The sequence below is a fragment of the Scyliorhinus torazame genome, chromosome 15 (genome assembly GCF_047496885.1).
Source record: "Scyliorhinus torazame isolate Kashiwa2021f chromosome 15, sScyTor2.1, whole genome shotgun sequence".
NCBI lineage: Eukaryota > Metazoa > Chordata > Chondrichthyes > Carcharhiniformes > Scyliorhinidae > Scyliorhinus > Scyliorhinus torazame.
In genome coordinates this window covers 176,180,506-176,203,191 of record NC_092721.1, presented here as the reverse complement: position 1 = coordinate 176,203,191, position 22,686 = coordinate 176,180,506, and the positions used below count along the sequence as shown (strand labels likewise).

General features: G+C 43.1%; 1 protein-coding gene across 2 annotated transcripts in view; it reads right to left on the bottom strand.

Moving 5' to 3' along the window:
- The window catches only part of ppme1 (protein phosphatase methylesterase 1), an 89,990-nt gene that overhangs the window by 29,035 nt on the left and 38,269 nt on the right, over positions 1-22,686 (bottom strand). For both annotated transcript variants that reach the window (XM_072477147.1, XM_072477146.1), the window contains exons 4-7: positions 21,684-21,741; positions 12,571-12,622; positions 7,896-8,050; positions 7,616-7,706 (exon numbers count right to left, since the gene is read on the bottom strand). In XM_072477147.1, the coding sequence (XP_072333248.1) occupies positions 7,616-7,706; positions 7,896-8,050; positions 12,571-12,622; positions 21,684-21,741 (356 nt within the window). The remainder of the gene's footprint in view (positions 1-7,615; positions 7,707-7,895; positions 8,051-12,570; positions 12,623-21,683; positions 21,742-22,686) is intronic.

Sequence of the window (22,686 nt, the reverse complement as noted above, 5' to 3'; positions counted from 1 at the left end):
AGGTTAACGGACACCTCAAGACCGCCCATCGATCAGGGAACCGCTCCAGTATTGAAGAAATCGAACCAAGCGATTGGAACGAAGTCCAATCACTTGGAACCAGGTACAGGGTCCACCCCGAAAGGCGGGAAGCCCCTGGGGACTATAAAGTTAAGCCCCCAAGTTCAAAGCGTCCTTCTTGACCGGGTCACTCAGCAACGCGAACCAACCCTTGACAGTGACCGGTGCAGCTGCCGCCGAGATCCAGTAAGTCTGAAGTCAACGCTCGCTACGAAATAGGCGCTCCTAGCTACCAGTCCGTACCAATATTGAATCCCACAGACTCAAAACCCGAACGAAAGGCCATTTGTTCCCCTGACCTGGTGGGCCAGTCCGAAGCTAAGTATAGGCCTGTTAGTTATAGAAGTAGCTTAGAAGTAGAATTTATGCATGAGTAGCGATTACTGTGTATAATAAATGTGCTTTGATTTGAATCTTACTAATTGGTGTATTGAGTTATTGATCATTACTTGAACCTCGTGGCGGTATCATAAAGATACCTGGCGACTTGAGAGCAAAGGTTATAAAACAGAGCCAATTGAACCAACCAAAAGTTAGCAACAATACGGAGTTGGATGATTAGATAATGATTGGTGTAGCAGACTTGATGGGCCGAATGGCCTACTCTTGCCCTTATTTTCTATGTAATTTGACTGTTGAATCTCCAAAACTGAAAGAGCAGGGATTATATTTTTGAAGGCTCATAATGTGCTGGTACTGGCCTATACAAAGCAATGAAGATTAATCTATTTTGATCTAACTGGTCTCAACAGGACAATAATGGGGCCGCTATACATAGCTTAAGCACCCCAGACTAAGTAGGGAAACACGAGCAAGAGTTGCTGTTATGGATCATACCTCCAAATGGGAGAATATGCCCCTTTCAGGGATCTTTAATAAAAATGAACTGGCTTCAGCTATTGTCTTTGATATTCGTTGTCTAACTTCAAATTTGATCACTTGGGCAACGTGCCATCCTGATGGAATTGTATGTCAAGCATGAGTCACCATTTTCGGAGGAGGTGAGAAAATGGAGGATAGGGTGTGGGGAAGCCCCATCAATTTATTCAGAGAAATCTGGAGATCTCTTTAATTTCAAAACTGCTAAAATCAGTGCTATTGTGTGGATGCTACCTGAAGAAGTTAGGAAGTTGATGCCTATCCCGAGTGGTCCTAATTGAACAACTTGTTAGGCCACTTCAACGCCATCAGCTCCTCCATCTCGGGCTTTCCAGCTTGCATCAACCCTTCCCCGCCTGCATGCTTACAGTGGCTGCTGCAGCAAAGGCTCCCTCAAAGTTTTCAGCCAACTCTCACCTTTTTCTGCCGGATCTGATAGCCAGCAGACATACCACTCCCGGGGGAAACTACTCCAACATTCACCTATGCCTTTTCATCAAAATTCCACCCAGTATCGGGTAAGATCTTTTCTGTGCCTTAAAGCAGGAGCTGCCCGGTGTGTGACTGCTCACTCCACCTTCAGAAGCGGAAGTCTTGTTAGGCCACTTCAAATGGCATTTGTGCGTGATCTACTTACATGGGAGGCTGGAGTTACATACATACCATTTAGAGCAAGATTGGCAGGTTTTGTTCCTAAAGAACATTACTGAACAAGTGGGTTTTTATGACAATCTGTTTGTTTCACCCAATTGATGCTGGCTTTTAAAAAAAACTAAAAACCCAAATTAAAATTCTCAAACTGCCATTACAGCTCACATTCTCTGAATTTTTAATCTAGTAACATAACCAATACAGTACTGTAATCCAATATCAGCAATTTTATTCTGATTATATATTAGTTTCATACAACAAAAATAAACATTCCAATTTTTTATATACATATGAAATGCTAAGCATCTTAAATCTTCCCATTTTTGGCCTGCTGTCTGTCTCACTATTCTAATTATATTATTTCTACTTCTAATCTATTTCTAACACACTCTAATGAACTGAATATACAAGTTTTAAAAATGAGTGGCTTCATGTTGTCAAAGATATCAGCTCCAAAAGATGAGATTTGACAAATCCAATGTTGTTGTTTGACACCGTGCTCAATTAAGTTTTAAATCACAATCCAAAACTAAAGTGCAGTAAATATGTTATTACTATTTTAGCATCAGTACTTCTTTAGAAAATATTAATGCTAACCAGACATGTTTTAACATGTGGCTAAATGCTACCATGAGCCAATAAAACAAAAACAAAACCTGATGAACCACTAATGGCTCTCCTTCAGTGGCTGAGATATAGATTATAAAAGTAAGGATATAATGTTGGAATTGTATAAAACACTGGTGAGGCCACAACTGGAGTATTGTGTGCAATTCTGGTCACCACAGGAACGCCGTAATTACTCTGGAGAGAGTGCAGGAGAGGTTTATAAGAATGTTGCCAGGGCTAGAAAAGTGTAGCTACGAGGAGAGATTGGATAGTTTGGGATTATTTTCCTTGGAACCAAGAAGGCTGAGGGGTGTCTTAATTGAGGTGTACAAAATCATGAAGGGAAGAGATAGAGTGGACAGGATAAAATTGTTTCCCTCGGTAGAGAATTATAGAATCAGGGCATATAGGTTCAAGATAAGTGGCAGAATGTGTAGAGGGGACATGAGGAAGAACTTTTTTTACGCAGAGGGGAGTGGGAGTCTGGCATTCGCTGCTTGAGCTGGTGGTGGAGGCAGCGACCCTAAACTCTAGCAGTACCTAGATCTGCAACTTAAAAAAAAAAAAAATTTAGAGTACCCAATTCATTTTTTCCAATTGAGGGGCAATTTAGCGTTTCCAATCCACCTACCCTGCACATCTTTGGATTGTGGGGGTAAAACCCACGCAAACAAGGGGAGAATGTGCAAACTCCACACGGACAGTGACCCAGAGCCAGGATCGAACCTGGGACCTCAGCGCCGTGAGGCAGCAGGGCTAACCCACTGCGCCACAGTGCTGCCCCCTAAATCTGCAACTTAAATGCTGTAAGCTACAGGGCTATGGACCGGGTGCAGGAAGGTGCGGTTAGAAAGGGCACCTGGGTGTCCTCAGGATGGCATGGATAAGATGGACCGAATGGCCTCCTTCTGTGCTGTAACTTTTCTCTGGTTCTATAACTATTATGGAGCCTGGAAGTATTATTTGGAACGTGTTAACAGTTTTCGATATTTTTTTTCCTTCTATAGCAGACAAATTTCTTCAAAGTTTCACATGTAGGGGTGGCACGGTGGCGCAGAGGACTCGGGTTCGCTCCCGGCCCATGTGGAGTTTGCACATTTTCCCAGTGTCTGCATGGGTCTCACCCCCACAACCCAAAGATGTGCAGTCGGTGGATTGGCCAGGCTAAATTGCCCCTAAAAGGTTTTTTTTTTAAAAAAAAGTTTCACGAGTATACACTCACATATCACATGTAAATGCATCATGCATTATTTTGTTATACTTAAAATACAGATATGAACCTCAAAAAGTGTATAATTCTTCACTAATTTGAAGGAGTATTATTTTCTTTGCTTTAGAAAAAAAGCTAAGCAACTTACAATGTTAAAAAATATGCTTTGTAATGAAATGATATAACACCAAATACTGTGGCTTTTCTTCGAATTCTTTCTGTTTTACTGAAGGATAATTAAATTTAATGGGGAAAAAAATCAAATTGCATTAAACTTAATTTCAACAGCCATGGTCCTTTCCTCGGCCCAACAGAGAAAGATTACTGATAATCATAGAATTTACAGTGCAGGAGGCCATTCGGCCTGTCGAGTCTGCACTGGCCCTTAGAAAGAGCACCCCACCCAAGCCCACACCACATCGTATCCGCCTAACCCAGTAACCCCAACCAACCTTTTTGGGCACTTAAGGGGCAATTTAGCATGGTCAGTCCACCTAACCTGCACATCTTTGGACTGTGGGAGGAAACTGGAGCACCGGAGGAAACCCACGCAGACGCGGGGAGAACGTGCAGACTCCGCATAGACAATGACCCAAGCCGGGAATCGAACCTGAGACTCTGGAGATGTGAAGCAACAGTGCTAACCACTATGCTACCGTGCTGCCCAATAATGTAGAACAGAAAATGCTGGAAAGGCATAGCAGGTCCATCAACATCTGTGGAGAAAAGGCAATATATCAGATTGAAGACAGGTTGCTAGAAATTTCTCTTTTTCTCTGTCTCCACAGATACTGCCAGAACTGCTGATCAATTTCTGTTTCAATTTTAGATTTGTAGAATTAACAGTTTTTGGCTTTTGTGTTACTTACAAGATTTATTTTTACAAACCAAAGTAATTGGAACGTGTTACGTTTTATTCAAATTGTTCTTCATATACGGAGAATTGAACAAGCCGGCAATTCAACTGAAATCCAAGTCAAAATGGAAAAACTGTAATTATCAGAAACCTGGGACTATAATGAAGATGAGGAGACGGATATTGAGAGGAAAAACTAGAACGAATTCAGGACAAGATTTCTATACTCAATTTTTTTAAGTCTTAGGAGATTCTGTAAAACAGGTGCCGGAATGTGGCGACTAGGGGCTTTTCACAGTAACTTCATTTGAAGCCTACTTGTGACAATAAGTGATTTTCATTTCATTTCATTTCAAAGTATGGCCATATATGTTTCACATATATACCTTAGGATTAGCAGAGGAACTTCAGAAGCAGTCACCAGAGATTTCACACAGGATGGTACTTTGATTCAGAGAACATATCAGCCCAAGGACCAAAGGAAAGAAGTCAGTTTTTGTGAGGGACATGAAGAATCCAGTGTAAGTTTGTAGAATCATACAGAAAGCAACTTTATTTACATTATATACACTGCAACAGTAGCTCACTACTGGTTCCCTCTAGCCGGTACCACACTGGCCAGCTCTTTATACAGCTGCACTGCTAATGATTGCTCCACCCCCCTCATTGGGAGCTCATATTCCCCAAAATACATCATGGGGGAACTCCTGCAGGCGCTGCCCATCTTGTACCAGGTCCTCCTCAAAGTCTGGAGCATGGTCACCCCACGCCGCAGCTCTCCCCTGTCAAGAGTAGTGGCCATTGTTAGAGATTCCAGTACCCCTATAACTCCCATTAATAGCTGTGAAAAGGTCACTGTTTTAATTTTAAATATAAACATTAGAAATTATTTTTTAAATTCCTACTGTTCAATTTGTTCGAGTACTTGATACCCATGCTTTGTTTGAAAGCTCTATGGTTGAGTTAAGAGTTCAATAGGAGGTTTCAAAAGAGAGCTGGCTTTATATTTGAAAGTGAAGAATTTAGAGGGCTACAGAGATAGGGCTGGGGAATGGGACTAGCAAGGTTGCTGTTTTGGGAACCGGAGCAGACACGATGGGCCGAATGGCCTCCTGTGCTGTAAATGACAAACAAACAAGTACAGTTTTAATGATGGAAGTACCGTGGACTGCTCTTGGGAACAACTGTTGGTTCAGGGGTACTGTTAAGCTTTTAAGCCAGAATTCCTGGATGAGCAGTTAACGAAGAGCTCATGCAGCTGGCAGAATATATAAGCCTTGCTCTTCTCAGCATCCTCAGTGTTTATAGTTGCACATGTTCCTCCACTTCCACATCTTCTTCTGCGACAGACAACGAATTAGCCCTCCTGATGGAAGAAATGTGCAATCAACAACTCCCTGAAGATTCGCCGAGAGCTGTAAAGCAGGAAACATATATACCTAGATTACAGTGGAAATGTTGCTCCTGGAGGGGTTATGTCTGTTCTGTCAGAGATCAAGTGGAGTCATGACAGTGATTTTACCCCGTATGTGCATCTGTGCTTGGGTTCCTGAGAGGCAATGTTGGGCAAGTTTGGAGAGAATAGTTATTGCATCCAAGCAGCCAGCCTCTGATCCAATTCTTGGGTGCAAGAAAATAAATTTGTGAATGGTGCAGCATAAAGACATCATGGCAGCTATCAGAAAATCCAGTACAAACCTGCATGAGGCATTGTAGGTGTCCACAAAACAACTGAATGTTTGCCTACTGGAGCAGGCAAGGAATGTGTCTCCTCCCACTTGGGGATGAATGGACAATCTTACAAAACCCGAAACCCCATTTTCCTCCTTCATGGCATCCATAGCAAAAGATATGAAGTCAAAAGCTTTGAAGTCCAGCGAATGCAGACCTGAAACGGTGATTGGCTGATGTGGCAGATGCCATTTGCAAACATTGGAATGGCCAGATGCAATCGAAAATTTAAGGCAACAGCGACTGTCGGCCACCTGCAAAGATGCACTTGACTTTGTGCTGACAATAGGTTAGGTTAGGTTGCAGCAGGATATAGGGGCCGGAATTCTCCAGCAGTTGGGATTCTCTGTTCCTGTCGGTAGTGCACCCCCACCTGCGGGTTTCCAGGTGGTGTGGGGTGGTTTCAATGGGAAATCCCATTGACAAGCTGCAGGAGTAGAAAATCCTGCCGCCAGCAAATGTCAAGCTGTTGAGAAACACGGGGCTGGGGGACTAGAGAATCCAGTTCAAGATCGGTCTACCTGGTAAAGCGGATTTTCTTCATGCACACACAGCTCCGTGGTGAATTGCAGGCAAGAGGTTCTGGGTCTATACATATGGAATAAAGTCTTCTGCAAGCTACACTCCTTTTTGTTCTGCTGCTGTAATCCCTGCAAGTTAGTAAGGTCCTCCTCCTTGTCCAGTACAAGCCCCAAACCCATTGAAACTATCAGACATTTTGCCAGAACACCCTGGATTTCAACAAGTCACCAAATGATTACCGTCAGTTCCAACAATCAACACTTTCAAAATGTTCAGAAGCAGCATACTAAGTGTCCAGCTCAAGAGCAGCTGATGGTCCTGTCTGAATATCACCAGAAATCAATTCTCCAAGCTGTCCATACCCATGATTTCTGTGACTGATTTACAATTGGCAAATAGGATGCCAGAGTTGTTTAAAAAGGGTGGTTGGGCCATAAAACATTTTAGAGTGTTGACCGGCAAACTCTGAGAGAGGCAGGTACAACTTTGTGCTTTGGCATTCATTTTTTGGAAGTATTCCCAAACTGGAAATCACTCTATTTTCCTTCACATACCTACAAACCATCATTCAAATTTGACTCAAGGCTAAAGAAACTCCCTAAGTGCCCGACTCCGAACCAGAGATGCCCACTTACCATGGTTGGAAAAGAGAATGACCAATTCTTGCTGTTATAACCTGCAAGTATCTTACGGGGTGGGAACAATTAACTTCCCCTTGCAGAATACGAGCTCCCCCGTTAAGGGGGTGGGGACCGCTAAACAACATATAGTTGGATGGTATATAAAGCCGGCCAGTTAGGCACCAGCAAGGCAGACCCAGTTGGGACTTACCGTTTGAGATGTATAATAGGTATTGTATAGGTATTCTTTGAACTACTCGATGCGGGCTCCTTCGTAACACAAGTCTCTAATTGGACTGCTACATTATGATAGGCACTCCACTTTAGATGATAAGATGGCTGGCTTGTTCTACTGCAATTTCACTTCCGGTGGGACAATGTAGACTGTATGTTCTTTGAATGAAAAGGGCTTGTTGTCGATGATGTCCCACTGAAGTAGAGGAGTTACTTGCATTCATAAAGGTAAAGAAATCTCACCTCCATTCAATGGCACTTTCAATAGAGTTGAATACTTTAGGTCGACTCCGTAAAAACGTTTGCATGCTGTTTAAAGCATCCATTGCTGTGCCTAGAAATGTTTTTTTAAAAGAAGTTACAAAATGCTAAGGGAAATTTCATTTTTACATACACTAATAGACATAGCAAAGTTACTCTGCAGTACTAGTGACTCATAAGAGCTATTATTCAAGCTTTCATTATATCTGCTTTTACCTGAAATAAATTTTTAAAAATTCATATAGCATCTCAAATAACCCACCTTCTACTACATCAATCACACACAGGCCCACAAGAGATGGCACCAGGTTCTTTGCTGCAATATGGACTGCTATTGCTCCACCCATACTATGGCCAATCAACAGAACTGAGGGAGCATTTTCACCATAGAGCATTTCCACTATATTGCCAACGTCTCTGTAAAGATAAAAAGATTTTTAAAAATAAAAACAGTAACATTCGTCCTGGTTGATTTTGGCCAAGTCTAAATAAGCACAAAAAAAGGAGTGGCCTGTCAAGCCTGCTCCGCCATTCAACATGTTCAGAGCTACTCTGATCGTAACTTCAATTCCCACCTACCTTCAATAATCTTTCAACCCCTTGCTTATTAAGAATCTATCTATCTGTGCCCTAGAAATATTCAAAGTTGCTGCTTCCACTGCCTTTTAAGGGAGATAGTTCCAAAGGCTCAAAGTGGACTTGTTTCTGGAAGGATGATTTGCCCACTTGGATGAATTGACAGTGAAATATGTTTAGCACACTGGGCTAAATAGCTGGCTTTTAAAGCAGACCAAGGCAGGCCAGCAGCACGGCTCAATTCCCGTACCAGCTTCCCCGAATAGGCGCCGGAATGTGGTGACTAGGGGCTTTTCACAGTAACTTCATTTGAAGCCTACTTGTTACAATAAGCGATTTTCATTTCATTTCATTTTGTGGGGTCGAATTCGTTTAGATATCTCAAAGTACGGAAGGCCATCCCAAAATTCCCGCGGTGCTGCCGACGTCTTTTATGGAAAGAATCCTTTCACTTGCAGAGTCGGAGGAAGTAGCACATCTGGTATCTATGGGTGGCTCCTGCCAGTAGAAGTGGGCCCGGTGGATGGGGTGACAGGCTGAGGTGAGAGGGGGAGTAGGCGCCCTTCGCGGGGTGAACCCAACAGCCTTGTGTGAGAGGCTGGACCTAATCCAGCTCAAGGCACCGTTCAGGGCACGCCTGACCAAGGCGAAGATGAGCGTTTCTTCTTCCAAGAGGTGGATAATAGGTGTGAACGGTGTTCCAGGGTCCCAGCCAATCACACGGACATGTTCTGGTCCTGATCCTAACTTGAGCTTTTGGATTTCCTTCATTAGCCATCATGTTGCAAATTCTAAATGTCGAATTGAACCCCTGTCCTCTAGTTGCCATATTTGGGTTGTCGGATTCGCCAGGGATGTAGACAGGGCGGAGGCAGACGTTCCCACCTCATTCGTTGATTGCCCAGAGACGAGTTCTGCTGGGGTGGAGGTCTCCAATCCCACCCAACGCTGCAGCATGGTCAGGGAACCTGGATTTCTGTATCTGGAGAAGGTAAAGTACACCCTGAGGAGATCGGTCGAGGGATTCTACTGGAGGTGGCGGCCTTTCATTGCCTATTTTAAGGAACTAATCACCGTCAGTTGCTAGAGGGGTTGGGATGTTGGTATGGGCTGTGTGGGTTTATATTCATTTTAGTATTTTTTCCTAAAATGTTGTATTTCTAGATTTGTAAAAATTTACATTTTTTGTAATATTTGGTAAAATTGAAAAACTTTAAAAAGCTATTGTGTTATTGGCAATGCCTCACTGTTAATTCAAATTAACACTAAATTTCAACAGACAGCTGTTACCCAGCATATTTTCATCATGATACATGGCATAGAAATCTACCTTTTCATTAAACCAAGCTCCATATCCCTGCTCAAGTGTACTTACAAAATCCCATGTCAGAATTTGAAGAAGCACATTGGAATTCTCTTGTCTTGACCAACAGCACCAGGGGTTGGTCATGTACCTTGTTGCTGTTTGCTGGACTGTGCAGAGTACAATTGTCTGACACGTTTGCCAACATTACAACAATTAGTACAGGTAACTGCGAAAAGACTGATGCCCTCAGGATGTCCAAAATACATGCATTGTCACAGGGTTAGGGTCCTCAGATTTTTGGAACTAGCTAGCACTATATTTACTGTTCTGTATCACCACAAGCTCTATCACAGACTGAATCAGAACATGCTTTTCTTCGTGTGCCAATTCTCTGTGAAACATTACCATCTCCATTCTCAGCTCATTCTTTCCCAAGATCTCAAAGCCCAATAATATCTTAGCCTTCCCTTTCCTTACAATCTGCAAGCTTTTAAATAAGTTCAGAAGCATCAATTTATTGAGCTCATCTTCTCTTCTGCTTTCTTTGGTTGTTCAACTAAGTTTCTCAATTTAAAAAAAGGTGACATGGAGTCAGATCAATCCAGGTAGAACATGCTTCATGCACATGGGAACAGAAGTAATCTAGTCAGTCCTTGAGCCTCTTCCGCCTTTCAAGAAAATCATGGCTGACTTGATTGTGGTCTCGACTACACTTTGCCATTTACCCCCTATAAATCTTGACTCCCTTGTCATCAAACCTAAATGCATGTGCACTGTAGAATATTTTCAATGATATCGGTGTACAAAGAAAGTTTGGCATTGAATACCTGCATCATTAAAGTTGGAACGTCTGCAATAATCAACCTGCAGTACAGAACCTCAGAAAATATGCACGCAGATAAAAGCAAATTACTGCGGATGCTGGAATCTGAAACAAAAACAGAAAATACTGGACAATCTCAGCAGGTCTGACAGCATCTGTGGAGCGAAAAGGGATCTATCATTTCGAGTCTGGGTGACTCGCTGTTAAAGCTGGAGTCATCCAGATTCGAAACGTTAGCTCCCTTTTCGCTCCACAGATGCTGTCAGACCTGCTGAGATTGTCCAGTATTTTCTGCTTTGTTTTAGAAAATATACAACTGATTTGAAGGGGCTACAGCTCACATTCACAAGAGAAACTATTCCCCCAATAGAGAAAACACAACGGATATAATTTTAAGATTATGGGCACGACTTACCAGTCTTGTTGCGCTTGGCTTGGTGTCACGACCAGGCCTTTAAATCTCGCGAGAGGCCTCTTGTGAGATTCACGATGCTCGAGATATCACGCGGGATTCAACCGAACATTGTGAGACTTTGCAATCTGGATCTCACCCTCACTGGGCGTGATCCAGATCAGCATATTTAAATGAGCCATTAGGGAGAGGAGGTGTCTCCCAGATCATTAGAGACCCCCAGGTGGTCAGGGACCGAACAGGATGGTACCCTGGCACCCCTGCTGGTACCCAGGCACCTTGGCACTACAGTCTTGCACCGTGACACTGCCACCCAAATTCTGGCAGTGCCACCTTGACACTTCCAGGGTGCCCAGGTGACACTGTCAGGCTGACTGGTGCACTGCCATGGTTCCCACCCAGAGCTCGGGCCCAGGGGTGCCTTACCCACAAGAGGTGGGGTGAGGGGGGGGGGCCTCGAGGATCCCAGAATGGGTAGGTTGGTTGAAATGAGGTGGGGGGGGGGGGGGGGGGGGGGGGGGGGAAGAAAAGATCAGAGCTGCTTTTAAAAATGGCACCGCAATCTGCAAGTAGTCTCCCTTGTCAGTATAGGAAATGACTAAAGTGCGGCCTTGATGGGGTGTGCCTCGCTGAGGCTGAAGAAAAAAAGGCAAAGTGCCGTTTTATAGCAGGGTCATTGGTGCCAAGAAACACCCCACTAAACTTTTACGTTAAAGCGCGCCCTATGGGTAGTCCATTTGAGGGGCAGCACCAGGGACCCAGGTACAATTTCCGGCTTGGGTCATCTGTATCTGTCTGTGTCGAGTCCGCACGTTCTCCCAGTGTCGGCGTGGGTTTCCTCCGGGTGCTCCGGTTTCCTGCCACAAGTCCCGAAAGACGTGCTTGTTAGGTGAATTGTACATTCTGAATTCTCCCTCAGTGTACCCGAACTGGCGCCGTAGTGTGGTGACTAGGGGATTTTCACAGTAACTTCATTGCTGTGTTATTGTAAGCCTACTTGTGACAATAATAAAGATTATTAGGAGTGAAATCAGGTGACACTTTTTCTACATAAAGTGTAGTAGAAACACGGATCTTGCTCTCAAAAAGGCTATGGACTTTGGGTCAATTAAAATTTTCCAATAGTCAGATGGATAGATTTGTTTCATATGGGTATCACAGGATATGGGGCACGTTGGAAAAAGGAGCTGAGATACAAATCAATTGTAAAAGAACGGCCTACCACTGTGCCTATGTTTCGGTCAATTATACTGAAACTTATAACTGCAGGCAGCTGTCATATAAAGATCCTAGATGTTACGCTGAAAGAATACTTAGAATATCCCTCACCTATATTTTCAATCTTAATTTCTCACCATTATCATTAATAAATACCTCTACAAAATAAACTATAAACAAGAGTATATAATTCAAGAAGTGTACCCAAAGAATCAATATTCTGAAAGAATTAATGCAACCCCAGCTATGGGAGAACAGAAACTACCTTTACAGTTTGGGCCAAGCGGAGGATGTACGTGGTATTTATTTATAACGCTACGATATTCACTCTTATTTTTTTTTGAAGAACACAGACATTTCCGGATGTTACTGTTAAAAAAAGATAGTCAGGATGTACCTCACACTGGGAGATTTTACCAACAGATGGAACAGCCCACATCACAAGAGAATTTCACAAGTTGCTGAGAAATTATGAAAAATCTAACAACCCTGCAGTAATGCAGAGGGGAAAGTGAAGTTGCAGGAATGAGAAAAAATTAACACCTAATTACTAGGCTGTGGAATCATTTACAATGTTTGAAAATAATTATTTTGTCAAATACCTGGACATGGTTTCTGCTGAAAGATCATCAGAATTTTTGACTTTTGTATCACCTGCAAGATAAATAGGAATATCAGATGTTTTTGGAACAGATGGATTCCTGTATTTATATTGCATTGTTCGATTTAATGATTTAATCTAGTGTCCTTTAGCTACTACAGCTTCACGAACAAACATCTAAATTTTGCTACAAAACCTGGGCAAAAGCAGAGGATCCATACTTTAGTATGCAGCAGAAACATAAACTCATTTTTTGAACTCATTGTCTGTGTCCACTTTGTACATAGCATTCAAATCATTCCTGATGTATCTCCAAACAATTGAAGGGCAAAAACTTCTCCATTACCAGGATACAATATGATTTACATGAGGCAAGTAATTCCGGAACAATGGATAAAAGCAAATTACTGCGTATGCTGGAATCTGAAACCAAAAGAGAAAATGCTGGAAAATCTCAGCAGGTCTGGCAGCATCTGTAGGGAGAGAAAAGAGCTAACGTATCAAGTCCAGATCAGCCTTTGACAAAGGGTCATCTGGACTCGAAACGTTAGCGCTTTTCTCTCCCAACAATTCCGGAACAATAATTGAATCCATAGATCCAGACAGTACTGAAGGGGGTCTTTCAGCTCATTGAGTCTGCAGCGACATTCTGAAAAAGCACGTGACCAAGGCCTAATCCCCCGCTCCCCTATCTATCCTGCACATCTTTGAAATGTGGGAGGCAACCGGAGAAAACCCATGCAGACGTGAGGAGAATGCACAAACTCCACACAGGCAGGCACTCAATTGAACCCGGGTCCCTGGTGCTGTGAGGCAGCAGTACGCTATAATCTATAATCACTGTGCCACCCAATAGTGCTGATGGAATAGTTTGAATACAGGCTGGATTCGGAATAGAACTGCTCCAGATTAAAGTCACATTTTCCTATAACACTGCCATCAGTGCAGTGGCTGAGCATTCAGAGAAAGGGTACATAAGAGGTATTTCCAAAGGCAATGTTGCAATGAGAGGGACACCAAATGGCGGTGCCCAGGGCTCCGTTCTATAGATAAATGACCTGGAATCGGTGTGTCAATGAACTACAAAAAAGATGCTTAATGAGGCAAAGGAAACCTGGGTCAATGCTTCCAAATATACTATTGCAGCACAGGTTCAAAGCTATGAAGGGGAAATGTCAGGCAAAAATTCTTGACATAAAAGACTAATCAATAACCAGAACAAATTTCCAGAAGGAAGTCCAGACCCTGCACTTTTTAAGAAAATGCTGCGTCCTGAAATGGAAATGTGGTATGATTGGTATTCTGAAAGGATATGATCAGCTAAGATTCAAAACTACCAAGTGATGTGTGAAAGGTCCTGCGCTCCTTCCATCGTGGAGTCTGTCCACGAGCTCGCTGTGGAGGCTTGTGTCACTCCCTCTGTGGAGTCTTGCAGCGTTCCCGGTGTGGAATCGTGCATTGGTCTCGCTGTGGAGATTGTCATCACTTCTTGTTCATGCAAGGACTGCGCTCTGGAGTCTTGCGTTGCTTCCTATCATGGAGGCTGTCCACGAGCTCGCTGTGGAGGCCTGTGTCATTGGAGTCACTTTGTGTGTGGAGATGTGCAGTTGTCTCGCTGTGGAGTCTTTCATCACTTTGTGTGGAGGCTGGGACTCTTCGCGGTGCGTGGACCACTCTCTGTGTGGCAGCAGGCCGCTCTCTGTGGGCTTGTACCGCTCTCTATCTCTTGGTGTCAGGCAGCAGCATAATCCTGCACTCACGAGTCAGGATGTCATATGCTGGGCTGGAGATCCTCAAATCCGAAGAACACATCCGCGTCTGTGTCGGATTCGTCACTGTGCAACACATCTCGTCACGGTTCAGATTTGGTAGTGGGGTCACCATCTCCAAAGATGAAATCATCGTCTGAGTCATAGTCTTCTAGGACCATATCATCATGTTTTGTGTCGGAGCTGGCATTGGGCTCGCGATGTCCAAAGAAGAAATCAAGGTCTGAGTCGTAGTCTTCAAGGACTGTATCATCTCTTTCGGCGGTACCAACTGCTTGTTGCAGGGTTCTGCGGAGGTTACTTTCAGCTACTGGTCGAAGTTCAGGCATTGTGTTGTCGTTCCAGGTGAAAGAATCTTGTTTTGAGGCTTTTAATTTTTTTTCTTCTTGTTTTGGGACATTTCCCCTTTAAGCGGGTGTGGTCCGGGGCCTCTGACGTCACAAAGCTTCTGACAAAGCGTAGGAAGCGATTGCGCATGTGCAGATCGCTGTTCCTTTACTTTGCGCCCTTTTCTCAACTGCGCATGTGCGGCACCTTTTCCAAGATGGCCACCAATCAAAAGTGTCATTCGTTGCTCGCCTCCCTCGGCCTCGTGGTTAGTATTGGCGCCTCTTTTACAGTTTTCTGTTGGGTATTTTTGTGTTTTCCTCGCAGTATTGTTCCAACTTGTCCAGGACTGTCTGAAAGTCTCTCTTTTCTTGCCCTCTGGAGTACTTGAAAATTTTGAAGATTTGTTCTGCATTTGCACCCGCAATTGTGAGCAGAAGCTCTGTCTTTTCAGCATCGGCCACGTCTTGTAGGTCGGCTGCTACCAGGAAGATCTCAAACCTTTGCCTGAATGCACGCCAATTTGCTCGGAGATTGCTGTGGCACCGGAGCCGCTGTGGAACTGGAATCTCGATCATCTTGCCTGGGTGCTGTTGCTGGTTGTCACGGTTTGTGGAGTTGAAACTATATGGATTTAAACAGTCACTCCTTGGTATCATGTTTTGTTATGCTCTTGATGTAGCATAAGCTGTTTCCTTTATGTGCACTCTGACAAAGGAAGGTTCAGATTTGGAGATAGCTTTAACACATTTATTAAACTGTTAACGATTCTCCTACTTGGATTCGACTCTCCTGTTAATCCTGCTATAGCTACTCAGACTAACTAACCAGTCTGCTACAATCCACGTGGTGGGTGTGATGTGTTTCAATCAACCCTGTCTGTACTCACTAAGTGTCTCCACTGGAAAGAGACTGAGCAGGTGTGCTGTGTCCTTTTATATGGGTTGGTGTAATGCTCCCCTGTGGTAGTGTCATGTCTGGGTGTGTTGTGACTGCCCATTGGTCGTGTCCTATCTTACTGACCTATTGGTTGAATGTCTGTGTGTCATGATAGCTCTGGTGCTCCCTCTGGTGTCTAGCTAGGTGTAGTGTGTTCACATTAACCCCTTGTGTATTTACAGTGATGCATATCACCACATTTCTCTGACCTCTCGAGGAAAACTTTGGCCTCCCTTCTACAAATCACAGACTTTGCCCCAGCACCAGTGCAGTTGCAGCATGCCTGCTGTACCATTCCCCAGGTCCTGTCTTCTCCCATTCTGCAATGGCCTTGCTCTCTTTGTCCCCTTGCTCACACTCTCTCTTCCCCTCCTTCCAATTGCTGGGCTCATCTCAAATTCCCCAGCTGTGGCCTCCTGCTGCTGTTTTACCCACCCCATTACTGATCAAGCTGTTCATTTGTCAGGCTGCTGGGCAGGAAATGGAAGAAAAACTTTAGAATGAAGTTCCCAGCCTCGTTAGATTTGCCATGAGCTACTGAGCCCTTCCCACTGCCCGATAATATTCAGATTACCAGGTTGATGTTTTCTGAGCAGATCAGCAGGGAAAATTAGAAGTTAAATGCAGATTCAAAAAAAATTCATGTCAACTGTTTTCTTGTACAGAAAGTACAAAAAGTGTATTTCCTAGGTTTTCCTTCCTGTTATTGATGTGCAAAATCAAGAGTTAAATTCTCCTTCTCAGGTCAGTGCTGTTGAAAACCATGCTTGGCATTTCAATCGCCACAATATTGGTTTGCACCCACAATACCCAACACTACAGAGCTATAAATCTCAGCTAAGCAGTTGTGAGGGAAGTACTGAACAAAAACTAGATGCTTTTGTACGGAGTGAAAAAGCCAGTGTTCGTCAAATATTGCCCGTTAAAAGCAGGGCACCAAAAGGCTGCAAACAGGTTGCCTCTCTGCATTTTTAGACACAATTTGCATTTGTCTTGCGGGAAAAGATAAAAAGTAACTCCAGCAATGGGGCAGAGGTGCCCATACCAGCAATCTTTTACCAAACCAATCCTTATAAATTGCTCACAATGATCCACATTCTCATAAAATGTTTATGTCATGCAAGTAGCAATACTCGGACCATGACTTAATCAACTCAATATGCAGTCCTAAGATGAAGTAGTAGGAAAATGACCTAACTCTTGTGAAATTAAGAAAATATTTTTCTCTAAAATGTTTTAAGGCAGATATTTCAATTTAAGTTACTTCAGAAAGTTTGAAATTGCCAGATTGCAATTGCAACACCCTATCATAAAGCGTGAGACAGGAGGTTTGCCCAAGTTACAAATTTTGGAAAAAATCTCAGGTTCCAGTTTGTTAGTTCAATTTTTACATTAAAGAGAGGTTAAATCCGGAGGAAAAATGTCCAGGTTGTTGATTTACCAGAAACTGCTGAGGGTAAGCTCCCAGTTAAATATTTTCACGTTTTCTTAATCTGGATATGAAAGTTGGGCGCATTAAGTTAGAAGGGGCACATTGTATCTGGTCTTTGAGGCCGAGATGAAATCAGCGTCCCTGACCCGTAATTATGCGTTTTCATAACTTCAGATATCGCCTAAGAGTATTGGAGGCAGCTAGACAAAATGGGGCCTTGCTCCATGATGGAGCGAAGGTCTCTTTCTTCCAACAGGAGGTGGAAGGACTTCGAAAGAGTTAGAAAACAGCTGAAGGCTATCGGAGAACAGTGTGCTCTGCTGTATCCTGCTACACCGAGGGTAATATCCTACAACTCTGTGAAGACGTTCGACAATCTGACTATGCCATTGTGAACTTTGTGGGAAGTAATAATTTGGAGTAACAACCTGTTCACTGTTCATTCTGGATTCTATCCCTTGTCACTATAATTCCTTTCTGATTCCGCTTCTCTATTTATCATACTGATAGGGATGATTTAGTAGTTGAGCACTACAATGAATATTTTATCCTCGAGAATGCCAGGGACCCCCATTTATCTTGAATGGAAAACACTCCTCAGCTCACACCTTCTAGTCAAGGAGTGCGCTGTGCAGGTTGTATGATAGATATCCGTCTTCTCTTATCCGTAAGTTTATAATGGTAGTGTATGCTTTACGGTCTCCTTTGCTTTAATCGTGATAAATGAGTAGCGCCACAGCTGGGAGGTGAGCAAGTGGCTTAAGTCTTAAATGGGAGCGGTTAGAATGCAGAAAGGGCATTCGACACTCATCCTTATGGTGATATATCTTACCTCTTTTTTGAGGAAAAAACTCCTTGGGAGTAATGATAGAAGGTCTGTAGGTATAACCCTATGGGTCCTCACATTGGTGAGGAATACCTCCTTGGAACTCAAGACTTCACGTATTTTTTGTATTTATTTTATTATTTGGGGTGAAAGAATGGTTAACTGGTTCCAGCAGGGGTACAGGCAGGTCTCGTATCCTAGAAAAATACTTTATATTGTGCCAATGGTGCTTCTGGTATAAATGAAGATGGGGGAGGTTTGTTTTGGTGCAAGCCCAAGCAAAGAGCAAAAATCTCTGGCTTGTAAACCTTTTTACTCTGTGTCAATATGCTACACTCTCTTTGGCCGAATAAGCAATGGCAGTAGATATTTTGAAATTCTGCCCCTGGACTGTGGGGCAGAAAAAAGAAAAAAGATTTTGGGCGTGATCCAATTGCCACGCTGCGACTGAAAGTCAGCTCGCCGTACCCGCAGTGTGGCCGATAAAAGGCCGGGGGACCCCACACCCGGGATCTACCCGGCTCGCAACGCCTCGCGAGATCTAACACAATCTCGCAAGACGTTGTGATGCAAATCCCACCCACATTTGGCAAATCTGCATATTAGAGCGAGACAGTTAGTCTGACTTTAGTGTGCAGTTTCTCAGAGGTTTCCAAGGCATTGGGATTTATCCCCTTCGCCTCGGAAACCTCAGGCGAGTGCCGTTTGGACTGGTCTCCACAAACGGGGACCGGGCAGAACGGCTCTCCTGGGGGGATTGGACACCTTCAGCTGCATGCCCTTTGGTGGTGGCTTCAATCTGGTAAGGCCCCAGGGCCCGATGGTTTGGGATATAAATTTTTTAAGGCATTTAAAGGCTTGCTGACACATCCTTTGATTGGTACGTATAACCACTCATATGAAGCAGGTCTACTGTCACAGTCGCTTCATGAGGCAAATATTTCATTAATTTTGAAGGCAGGTAAGAATCCTGGTGTGTATGTCCTAAAGGCTAATCTCATTCAAGCATGTGGATTTAAAATTGTTTCTAAGGTAAAGGGAATCCTCCCTATGATCATCCAGGGCGATCAGACTGGGTTCATGAAGGGTCGGAATTCATGTAACAATGTTGGGAGATTATATATCATTCAGATCTTTCAAAAGCAGGGCATTAGATGGTTTAGTGATTCTCTTTGCAGAAAGCTTTTGACTGGGTGGAATGGAATTATTTATTTTATACGCTGCAGAAGTTTGGGTTGGGAGGGGAGTTTAAGTGGACTCAGGACTCAAGCGCTTTATAAATGCCCACTAGAAGCAGTTCTTTCTCGCCGTTACAGATCTGACAATTTTAGTATCCAGCGAGGGACTAAACAGGGTTGCCCATTATCTTGCTATTGTTTGCAATAGCTATTGGGCCCCTAGTAGAAGCAATTAGGCATGATCCTTCGGTAAATCAACTGCTCAGTGGTGGAAAGCAACATAAGATTACGCTACACGCAGACGACGTGTTGCTATTTGTATCAAGGCTGGACGTTTCTGTCTCTGCTATTATTGACGTGGTGGGTAGATCTAGCCTTTCTTGCGTTATAAAATCAATTTCACAAAGTCAGAGGCTATGCCAATTTAGATGGTCCTTCTCAATATTTTTGTTACCCTCTCTTGAGACATTTGTAGTGAGGAAACTCACTCTCCCCTGATTAAGGTTAATGTGCTCATAGGTTATTATATCCTTTTTCTTTTCTGCCAAGGTCCGAAAGGAAATTAATGGAGTGTACGAGAATGGGTGACAGAGGACCACTTAGCTCGGTATAGAAGCTGGCCAGTCGGTGTACTCCTTATAGACCCTGTTGTTTCTCAGGGATTTCAAGATTGTGCCAGTCCAGTGTGAAAATATATATATTTTTTAAATTTAGAGTACCCAATTATTTTTTTTTCAATTAAGGGGCAATTTAGTGTGGGTTCTGGGGGTGAAACCCACGCAGACACAGGGAGAATGTGCAAACTCTACACGGACAGTGACCCAGGGCCGGGATTCAAACCCAGGCCCTCAGCGCCGTAGTCCCAGTGCTAGCCACTGCGCCACCATCAGTGTGAAAATGTAATCATTACCACGCAGAGCGTGAAGGGTCTGTGAGCTGGAAGGGAGATTTAACTTAATATCCACTCTCTCTCCCAATTCAGGGAAATCTAGATTTCCCACCAGTGGAACTGTGGATTTAATATCTGGGTTGGAAATAGAGGTTTTGTAGGCTAGGTGATATGTTTAGTGGTGCTTCCTTGTTATCTTTTGAGCAACTGTGTCAACAATTTGATATCTTAAGATACTCCTTTTCTACAACTCTAAGAGACTTTATCCTGAATAAGATATCTTTGCATCTTGATGCACAGTCTTCTCGGTGGAAATAAATCCTGATATCCACGGAACCCAAGCAATAATCAACAAGTTTTATGACACTTTATGTACTAGATCCTGCGTGAATACACTGGAGCTTCTGTGGTCTTGGGAAAAAGACCTTGCAGTGAATATTGATGAATTTGGAGCAATATAATGGGAAAATGCCAATAGAATCTCAGTCTGTAATAGAACAAAGGAGAGTCAGTTCAAAATATTACACCATCTGCATATCACGCCAAGCTTAAGACACAGGTTTAACCCTACCATACCCTTGCTGTGCGAAAAGTACAAAGTAGTCAAAGGAAACTACACACATTGTATTTAGTGCCGTGTCAAAATTAAATCCTACTGGTCTGGTGTACTGAAGGAGCTTGAGAAAATATTTTAAATGGCCGTAGAATTTAATCTTTGTTCTTAATTCTGGACTCCCAGATAGAAAGATAATTGGCACTAATGAAAAAAAGAACTGTGTAAATATCCTAAAATTTGCAGCATGGAAGAATATCCTCTGCTCCCAGATTAGCGATAAATTTCCTTCAGTTCAGAATTGGCATAAAATTATGGAATGTATCCCAATAGAATTCCCGACCTGTATCCTCCGACCCAAATCGGATGCATTCCGAAAAGTATGAAACCGCCATCTCAAACATATAGATTCCGTAATGTCTAACTTGCTCCTGCAAGGTTTTTCGTAAGCTATGTAACACTGCCTTTAACATGCTGTACGCAAAGGTGTCTTTAACATGCTGTACGCGAAGGTGTGGACCATTTTGCCATGTTTTCATGACTTTATATATTTTTCCCTCCATCCTCTCGCTTTCCTTTCAATGTTTATATTTGTATGATTGGAAACGCTGGGCATAAAGATGAATCAAGTACGTTGGTGTCCTCCTGTCTTTTTCTGTATTTGTTTATGGTGAAATAGTCATGATGTACTGTATCAGTCTTGAGAGTTTGTTGTATTAATTGTAAAAATTGAAAACGTCAATAAAAATATATCCAAATGCTTATAGTCCTAAGTTAATGGTTTTGGAGCCTAGCAGTGCTTTGATGGGGATCTCAGGATCTAGAAGCACTCTAAAGAAAGTATTGCTACAAGGTCTAGGAACCATAACGTGATATCCCAATGCCTGGGAACACTGTGGGCATTCTGGGCTTCCAGCGCACTGAAAGAAAGTGTTCAAAAATTGGGAGAAAGGGCGAGGGATAGATAATTGACCACGATAAACTGAGATGAACTGTGACTGGGTAACGTGCAGACAAAATGTGGCAAATACCCAAATCACATATCCCCAAAAGACAATGGGTCCACTTTCATATTTAAACCAAAAATTGATACATAAATAAACATATGCACGGTTTCAGTTTAAAGGGAGCCAAACTAAACCTCCTTTCTTAAATTTACTGATAAACACTTAGTGCCAGAATAAAATATAAAAACCCTTACCATGGCTTCGTAGATCTACTGCCACAACCCTACAGTGAACTCGACTGATAATCATGGACTGTGGTCAAAAAGAACAAAATCATCATCTTTAAGTCATATATACCAATATCTCACATCATGACTCTCACATATATTTTACAAAAACAAATGTGATCAGAAATGTTAGCCTCATGTCCCAATTTCAAAACTTAAAAAGATTTAGTTTTGTTGAGAAATCCCTCAGCGCAACCAGAGATGGGCAATAAATACTGCTGTATTGGGTTGTCCACATTACAGGCAAAAACTTTAAATCACATTCTAAAATTTGGTGCTTAATGTCCCAATATGTTTGATGTTTAATGCTGCACCAAATGATCCAAAGGCAATTCAGCCGAGAGAGCTGCAAGGCCACGCCTCAATTCTTTTCTCTCTTGTCAGGAAACGGATAAGTTTAAGTGATCTCTATTTGTGTTGTTGGATATTAGAAATAAAGTATAGGTTTCAGTAAGTTTGTGCAGTAAATAGTACAACTCTAGTTAGATAAAAGGGATGTATGGGAGTTTTTGGTTTCAGTTCAAACTGTGTTTCTAATGCACCGAGTTTCTAATTGCTTGCTGGTTTTCTTGCCAAAATCCTTCTTTGGAGGAGTGGAGAGATTGATTTTGACTTTATATGGGCGGGAAAGATAGCTAGGATTGGGAAGACGGCACTTCAGAGGGACCGGCAGGTGGGGGGCTTGGCTTGCCAAGTGTGATATGTTATTATTGGGCGGCAAATGCAGAGAGGGTTTGGGATGTGGGAGGATCCCGAGGCTGTATGAGTGCAGATAGAGTCGCGGCTAAAGGCGCTGGTGATGGTTTCTCTCTGGGGAAGTGCTGAGGGAATCGGGTGGTGGCCTCCATTTTGAAGATATGGAGGTAATTCCAGCAGCACCTCAAATTGGGGGCAGTATCGAAGGTAGCGCTGGTTTGCGTGACCAACATGTTTGAGCCAGCGAACCTGGATGCTAGATTTAAGGGATGGG